Source organism: Phoenix dactylifera, chromosome 9, assembly GCF_051530095.1.
Source record: "Phoenix dactylifera cultivar Ajwa chromosome 9, Ajwa_hap1_PhDact_Kaust_v1.1, whole genome shotgun sequence".
NCBI classification, from domain to species: domain Eukaryota; kingdom Viridiplantae; phylum Streptophyta; class Magnoliopsida; order Arecales; family Arecaceae; genus Phoenix; species Phoenix dactylifera.
The window spans coordinates 6,345,215-6,354,444 of record NC_143198.1 but is presented as its reverse complement, the minus strand read 5'-3'; the positions used below and the strand labels follow the sequence as shown (position 1 = coordinate 6,354,444).

Sequence of the window (9,230 nt, the reverse complement as noted above, 5' to 3'; positions counted from 1 at the left end):
CACCTACATGTTTCTTCTTTTAACTTAGCTTATCGGTCTTCCCTTATTTAGTCCCTCTTTCTCATAGTGATTATCAAGCTTGGCATTGCTCCGTTTTCTGTATTATTCATGATAGGTAGGGTTCGATCTTCTCACTATATTTTTTTTGCTATAGTTATCCTTCTTTATCTTCCTTGGTTTACCCCAATTTTAGCAACTCTTTTCCTATATTTCCAGCAATTGAGTTGAGAAAATAGGCATCTTTGACTGGTTCAAGGAAACCAGCTCATTTTACCTGGAGTGAGGAATTTTGTGCAGCTTCTGTTCAATGACCCAGTTTTCTCTAATCATTCTGTGAAACACTGTATTCGTTATAACGTATATATCTAACTTTGGGTGCATGGCTGTTGGGATGGACATTCAATGTGATCCAATACTCATGCTATTAGATGGTCTCAGTCTCTCCTACATCACACTCTCTGGCTGACTTGGCATTCAAGGAACCTCGAGATTTTTCACCAAGAATACCAGCATGCGAAATAGTGCTGTTTTAACAACCTGGCATCTACTCCTAACTCTGATGCTATTAGAAGGTCTTAGTCTCTTACTTCACAAACTTTGACTGATTTGAATATGATTTGGTATTCAAGGAACCTCCAGATTTTTCACCAAATATACCAACCGGTGATTCTTGTCTTCTAGCATGCTCCCTCCCTTACCGGTAAGTTCTCAGACTAACCCGTAGACAACCTTATCCTTACACGACCTGTTCCCTAGAATTCTCTCGATGTTGGCATCTTTCCTAGCCCTCCTTTTGCAATATAAGTTCATTGAGAACACACTCAACTAGGAATTTGAGGGTGAAAATTCAATAGATCTATCCACATACCTTTTTCGTTGAAGCTAAATGTATTATTCATGATCAGGTGGGTTTTCTATGCTTATTAATAGGAGTGGTAATGCTTAACCAGTTTAACTTAATTCAATTTGTTGTAGATCAAGTTAAATTATTTGTTTAATAAAATGGTTAGATTTGGATTTGGATTTTCGACCTACTCAATAAACATGTTGATTTGGGTTGATAGATTTTGATTTAATTTGTATCCGATCTAACCTATATATGGTCCGACCAATCTGATTGTCACCCCTACTTATTGTTAAAAAAAAAAATGGTGCTAAAACTAGTGCAGCAACGTGGTACATCATGCTGGATTAATGCATGTGGAGCCAATACCAGTATTTATGGTGATGACCGAATTGGGCAAACAATAATAACAAAAAATACAGCTTTTTCTTGGGAATTTCAGAAAAGATAGGGACGATCGTGAAAAAAACTCAACAATAGTTTTTTTGTTATTTATAATTTTTAATTTTCCATGCTCTTATCTGTTGCCAAGGCAACGGTCGGCTATCCTACACAAGGCCAGAAAAGGAAAGCAATCGGATGGCCGGGGCAAGCGCTTCCTTCTTCCCAGCCCAGCATATTCCACCTATCCGCCGGAATATTCTCTCACGCGGTCTCTCCTCAGTGCGCACCCGCCTCCCCACGTCCGCGCCCATGGCGTGCGCGCCCGACGCCGCCCCCGACCTTCTCCAGGCCGCAAAGCTCACTGTAAACCTCATTCTTTCTTCCTTAGTTATAATAATCATAATAATAATAATAATAATAATAATTCTCCTGTTCCTCTTTCTGAACTTATTCTTATAGACTTATTCCTTTGTGAAATAACAAGTTCGATGATTCACTTTCTGAATTTTTATTTTCCTTTTCACGTCTCTCTCTCTCTTGAAGCGGAACTTATGTCCAGAATAAAATTTTCCTTTTCACGTCTCTCTCTCTCTCTCTTAGTGGGACCAGGAATTGATATTGAGTTTTAATTCCAGGTGTGAAGTTTTAAATGTCTGGTGCTTTAACACAATTCTGGAATGTAACCATTTTTTTGGCATGATAGGTTCGGGAGACGGCGAGCTTGTGCCAGTTGAATCTAACCGTGCAAGGTGTTTTAACAGGTGGATAATTATGTAAGGAGCGGGATGGTGGTTGGATTGGGATCTGGACATGCATCTGGTTTGGCTATACAGTACTTGGGCAAGCGCATGCGAGAGGGAGCTTTGAAAGACATTGTCGGAATCCCGATGTGAGTGCATCTTGTTATTATTCTTGAAAGACCAAAAGATTGAGAGTTAATTTGAGCTAATGTGTTTAGTTCAGTTACAATTGTGCATGGGATCAACTGTTGTGTGTTAGATTGCTATCTATTGCTTCTACGTGAATCATGGGATTTAGATTAAGAATGGAGTGGTTTATGCATTTATATTATAGAGGTTGATGATGAGGTAACCATTTTGAGCTAGATAATTAAATATGTTTAACTGCTTGGTCATGAGTTCTTTCCCATGGCCAATTGTCATATATGTGTATGGTTCACTATAGAGTTATATGTATGACATTCTATACCGGGCTCTTATTTTGAAGCCAACCATCTAAATTGGCATTTATTTCCTAGCTAAGCTAACTATAGATAAGAGAAGAAATTGCCACTGAACCTTGAAGGTCTTTTTTGCAGGAAATTGATGATGGAAAACAATATCTAGAAGCCTTTGTGAAACACTAGTAATCCCAATCCGAAGCCATTAGATTGCAGATTATTCTTCCCTAATAACAACAAAAAGAAAGCTTCACTAGATTGTATCCAGTTCTTATATGAAGTAAAGGCCCATGCGTTTTAGGCCTCGTTTGGGGGAGCTTTTGGAGGACCAAAAAGCACTTTTTGATCCTCCAAAAGCACTTTTGGATGAAAAAGGGTGTTTGGTAAAATTTCGGAAAGCTGTTTTAGCTTTTATAGAGAGCTAAAAACAGCTTTCTAGGAGAAGCTCTATTTTGGAACTTTCCAAAAAAGCTGTTTTGAGCTTTGTCGGAAAGTTATTTTTTTACCAAAATATCCATAATAAAATATCACAATTACATACTTTGTCCCTTTATAAACCTAAAAGGTTGCTGTAGCCCAAAAAAAAAATCCTACCCGTGGATCAGACTCCCTTCCGTACAAGAAAATATATTCTTGTTTCCTATTATTGTATTATACTATAAATATAATATTATATTACATTATATGATAATATATTAATATGTTATGTTAAAGAATTTAATATTATGTTATATTATGAAAAATTAATGTATGCTAATAATTATAATATTTTATACTTTTGTTATCGTATTATACTATAAATATAATATTATATTACATTATATCATAATACATTGATATGTTATGTTAAATAATTTAATATTATATTAAATTATTATGCTATAGTATACAATATTACATTACTATATTATAATAATATTATATTACATTACGGTAATATTATACTATATCATATATTTATGTATTAATATATGTTATATTTTATTATGCTTTGTTGTATAATACTATGCAATGTCTTTTAGGATAATTTTGTCATACAAAAATATTTTCTCAGTTTGTTTACCAAAAATATGTTAAAGTGCCACAGCACTTTAAAAATATAGTTACCAAACAGCAAATAACTTTTTATAAAAGCTCTACTTCAGAAAGCTCTACTTCCAAAAGCTCTACTGCCAACTGCTCCCCCAAACAGGGCCTTAGTCTCTATTGTATAAGTTTTTAATGTATTAAAAATCATCCCAAGAATTTACATACTGGTACATACCGCTCTGTACCAATCATATCAGATTGTACTGTAAGAATGAGTACCAGAATGCCTCTCATACAGCTGCTGTACAACATATGATATTTCACCTCAGTTTTGCGTGCCAGCACCAAGAGGTGTACCTTGTGTTGGCGCTGTACCATATCATATTGGTCCATGCCATAATGGTATGGTATAAGTACCGGTATTGGTACTTTTTGCCCTTCAAATCAAGAGATGAATAAGGAGATATTGAGAGATTGCTATAGGTTGTAAATACTTGCAAATTTCTAGAACTGAAGAAAGGTCTAAGGCCGTACTCAATTTGATTCGTTGAGACTTCACATTCATGAAATTGACTAAAAGTGTCTTTTCGGGATACATGTCTAGCTCCTTATAGGATTCTAAGTGTCTTTATTTTCCTAATGGAGTAGTGGATGCTAGGATAGTTTTGGTTAGCTTGAGATCAAGTCATGTAGAAATGAATGAACTTGAGGGTCTATATTTGTTAGCCCCCCTCTCCCCACCCATCCCCACATTTTCTTCTCCTTGTAAGCTTTGCTTAAGGAGTATAACATGATTGCAATAATGTTTCATATATTAAGTTCTAAAATGGCACATGGCCTTAAGTGGATTTTTCCTTGTACCATTACAGTGGAGAAGTCTCGCATCTTTCTATCCTCTTTTCTTCTTCCTTCTTGCTCCCAGTTTCTTCATCTTGTCTCATTTTTTCATGTCCTGCATCTTCTTTCTCTATGTTTTGTGTTATTTGATATCAATGTTAATTGCATTTGACATCAAAATATGTCAATATCTACACAACTAAGCTCATGCTGACAAGGAGCAACCCTCCAAAATTCCTTCTGAATTTGAAAGAGTTGAGATTTTGATTTGGGAAGCCACTGTAAGGCACAAATTACAAATCAGAACCATATTATGCACATTTGATATTCAAATTTAGTGTTATGGTCTCACTGATGTTGACTTCTTTTCTTCTTCTGTTCATTGCTATCTGGCTACTTGTGATTATACCATTTAAATTATTTATGCCATATGTTTTTCTCATGTAAACGAAGATTTATTTGGTAGTTCTCCGTGGTGCATGGTTTGGTGTGTGTGATATCATTTCCTTCAATTCAGTGGTAATCTACTTTTTATACCTGACTAATGTTGCTGACCCACTCTTTGGATGGTGGGGCATGAAGCCCGGCTTATTGCACATGAAGCTTTGAAAATTCAAACTTGATTGGTTTCTTAAAGCAAGAAAATAAATGGTTGTTTGAAGATAAAGCCTCTTTTCTGGCTCTTTTAGTTGAGAAGATCAAGTGGATTTCCACCAAGATAGTGGGTCTTTTAATTTTGTGAAAACACAAACTAGTGTTTGATTGGAATTTTTTAAACTGCCTTTTCAACGATTTAACTAGATGGAGTTTAGTTGGTACTCTAAATAGCTCCTATTATTTCTTTTGAATTTTCTTTAATCTTTGGTTAGCCTCCATATCTCTTATATTTTAATTTTTCTTGAGAAAGTGAATTTGTGATAAAGGCCTCTGGGACCTCCACATTCACAATTATGTTTCCTAAAATGTCAATATATTCTTTTTAACTTTGTACACTCCAATCACCAATCTTTATAAATTTTACCATCACAAACTACATTATTGTAGCAGTAACCCTCCAATGAAAACCTGCATGCTTCTCTAGAATTTGCTAGTCTTTAGATTCCATTGACCTGTTCTGGGATCTCTCTATCATCCAAACATCTATTGTTGCTCTAGTAATACATATTCAGAACATTTAGCCTATTTTAAGTGGTTAAACTCTCAGGATTAGCTATGACAATTCACACATAACAAAGGATATAATTTATAAATACGAGGTGCAATTTTCATCATCTTAAAAGAGCTTTTACAAATTATTAGTTGCACAAAGTCCTCTAGCTCTTCAATTGCTACATTGTATTATCAATTGTATTTTTATCAGTTATTTCTTTCACAAACAATCTAAGCTTTTTAAATATTATTCCATCTATGTTTGCACGCATAAATATATGCTAAACAAAAGGGATTTCCTTGCTGATTTTTTCCCCTTTATGTGCAGCTAACATATTTATCATTTTGGTTCATTGTTGTAGGTCTGTTTCCAGTGCAAGCGAAGCAGCAAAATCAGGAATTCCACTGGACCATTATGAAGATAATCTTCAAGTGTGCACAAATTCTTATTGTCCAATAAGTTGGTTGCTTTTTGTTGGTTTTTGTGAGTATTACATTTTAAGATTTTTGCTCATTCTGATGCCTTCATGTCTATGCCACTAATTATGCCATTCAAATTTTTTCTCTACACAAGATCGGATAAAGCTTATGCTCTGATGGCCATTTTTTTGTAGATTGATTTTGCATTTGATGATGCTGATATAATTGAAGAGGGAACGCTAAATGCTGTCATTGGTCGACAAAAATTGGAGGGTGGTGAGTCCATAATTCAAGAAAAGGTAATTTATATTGCTCCATTGGCCCTTTAAGAGGAATGGAGGTTGTCGTTGCAAGCAGGTTGCAACGTGCACATGTTTCTACATAGTAAATGAATCAGTTTCATGATCTTGTTGAAAATAGTGAAACAGCTGTTATCTTCATCCTGGTGTTCCAAAGAAGTATCTGATGACCTTGACAAAATCATATTGATTGCTGAAGTTACTTTCCTGTGTGTTTCTGCAGTCTATTGTAAAAACAGCCAGTAAACTTGCCTTCATTGTTTCTAACAAACAATATACCAGAGATCTTGATGGATCCGTTCCAGTCTTAGTTAATTGCGTAAGTTACCTCCTGATTTTTGGTAAAATGAAGAAATATTAACGTTCTTGTTCTTAAACTATCAAAAATCACCGATTCTTGTCAGGGTAATTGGATGGAAACTGCTGAGGAAATAGATGACTTGTTTCTAGGAGATGCAGAGGTTTGTTCCTTTTACAGTACATGTAATGTTCTTAGCAAAAATAAATAAATAAGTAGAAGCAGTGCATGCAATGAAAAAAAGCACTGAAGACTAAGATGCCTGGTTTTTAACTAGCAAATAAATAATACAACTTGATGCAGCGAAAATGATCAGTTCTGGCCACTTGACTTTTCTTTCAAGTTTCAACCTTTTGGGCACCTATCTGCATTTAAATGATTAAATAAAATGAAATTTATGCCACCCACTTACCCTTGATTAAAATTTGATTGCTGAAGGTATGGAGAAGACCCACTTCTGGACATGCAGGTCCACTAGGAGGCAATTTTCCTTTGTTAACTAAAGAGGGACACCACATTCTTGATGTCATTTTTACGTCGCCAATACTTGACTTAGGTATGTGATTGAAAAAAAAAAAATCTGCCGTTTGGACTTTTTAATAAATTTTATATACAATAATTCTAAATATTAAAATCAAAGCATGGTTATGACCTTGTATTGTACATATATATATCATGGTTGATGGTTATGTTGTTGCAGCATATATTTCTAACGGCTGGAGGTATTACTGACATATTCAGCGATACGGTAAAATGCAAGAATTTGTATTGGAGTACAGCCAATAAGTCTGAAAAATTGTAGAAATTTGTTTAAAAATTTGGAAGGAATTGATTTGATAAATAGAATGTTTAATAAGATGGAATATTGTGAACATGCAAAATTGCTATATTATGCACCAATACATGTGGCACCATCAAGGTTGAAGCAACAACAAAAATAGATTACATTGTTTTCGGACTAGAGTAATTAAATAGTAGCATAGCATGAATAATCCTGATTAGTTTTTTAACAATTTCTTTTCTTTTTTTTTTGATAATCCAGTTGTTGGGAGGCAATTTTGAAAATCATGCAGCCAATGAAAATAATTGAAAATTTTAAATTTTCCTTAATGATGTCAAAGAACATTGTTACTATGATAGAAAATAATGCCATAAATAGTTAAATTGAATCTGAATTTTCATAGTTATGTCGTCCAGAGATATATAAATAATGTTTTTGAAATTAGATAGTTTTGGCATATGCTAATAAAACTCCAGGAGCACAGTGAATTTGTTATGGTTTTCTAAATTACAGGTTATTTTGGTTCTTGCTTTCAGTTTACTAATAGTTCTCTCATCTGCTCTGCCCTTTTGGATTTTTTTTTTTTTTTGCAGAAATTTATGATATAGGCCCCTAATAATGACTTTTCTAGTCCTACCAAAGAAAAAAAAAAGAAAAGGAATTGTTTGTACCCAATTTATAGATCTTTAGAAATTTTTCCCTTCCACTTCCCTCATTTAGTTATTTGGTTGTTACACACTACAGGTCAAGTGGCAGAGAGCCTGAATCACATTGATGGAGTTGTGGACCATGGAGTAATATTTGGCATTCCGTTAGTTTCCTTTGCCCCAGTCAAACTCCTAATTTTCAATGTTGCAAACTGAATACTTTTTTCTCCATTTTCCCCTTTTGATGCGACAACGCTGCAATATTTTTATTAGTTCTATGATTTACACTGTAGAAAAAGCACAATCTGCAGTCCAAAACTTTATCAAGCACTTTGTCTATGCCTGCTCCTCAGTATGCCCTTTAAATACTAAAGAGATAATATTAACTTTTTCCCCGGCTATTCTGCAGATGCACTGTGATAATTGCTTCAAGGGATGGATTACAAGTCGTGGACAATTTGGCTAAAAGCTCGGTGGTGGATAAATTATGATGCAGAGGCAAGAGAGAAATCAAAGCTGGTCCAGATGGAGAAATGAAATGAATCATATTGATGATTCACAGGAATTTGAGCAATGATTGGGAGTCTCCATGGCATAAGTAGGCTTAAAGCAGCTGCCATTAATGGGTGTAATTATTTTCTTTATATGTTCTGATGGGCATACGTTGGGTTGTTGATCAAAGAAAATCCAATCAATGTGTGGTTATATCTATCTTGATAAGTTTAAGCAAAGCTTTGAAAGATTTTATGCTAATGTATAACAATGAAGAAAATGCAATTCGAAGGTTTTATGTCACATGTTTAACAACATTAAGGGCCATTATGATATGCAACGGGGAGCAATATAAAACATCATTACATGTGTTCAAGACATGCCACAAACATGGCATCTAACGCACTCAGTACATGGCATTTCCCCTAAGCAAAAGGCTATAAGCACTTTTCTATGCCCTAAATGGACTATTTTTCTCATTACTTCTAAATTAACAGTTGTTTTATCAAAAATAAAAATAAATCAACAGTCGCAATTATGCTAAAGAACATGTCTTCAAGAGTTCTAATTTTCTCAGTTTGATGGCAACAGTCCCAGCTATATAAGAAAATACAGGGAAGCCATGATGACATACCATGGTATCATACTGTAATAGACAAGAAAATGTACGACCAATCATTTCATTCCTAACAACTTCAGGTCCCTAGCTCATGACGATTTCCAACACCACAATTAGAAGATGCATTAGCTGATAATATAGTTGCAGCTCCTTAAAAGCATCCAAATGCTGTTGGGTACTCAAAGCACATAAATTGAGGTTGTATGACTTAAAAAAAAAAAAGCTGTTTAAGCTTCAAACATACTAGCATT

General features: G+C 34.6%; 1 protein-coding gene across 1 annotated transcript; it reads left to right on the top strand.

The window, feature by feature from the left end:
• Nucleotides 1–1,357: 1,357 nt before the first annotated feature.
• On the top strand, nucleotides 1,358–8,663 carry LOC103721353 (NagB/RpiA/CoA transferase-like superfamily protein). The gene is made up of 9 exons (XM_039131936.3): nucleotides 1,358–1,591; nucleotides 1,990–2,117; nucleotides 5,786–5,855; nucleotides 6,038–6,142; nucleotides 6,366–6,461; nucleotides 6,547–6,603; nucleotides 6,879–6,996; nucleotides 7,966–8,032; nucleotides 8,278–8,663. Exons 1-9 carry the CDS (start codon nucleotides 1,424–1,426, stop codon nucleotides 8,357–8,359), a joined length of 891 nt encoding a protein of 296 aa, XP_038987864.3. The 5' UTR covers nucleotides 1,358–1,423; the 3' UTR covers nucleotides 8,360–8,663.
• Nucleotides 8,664–9,230: the final 567 nt, after the last annotated feature.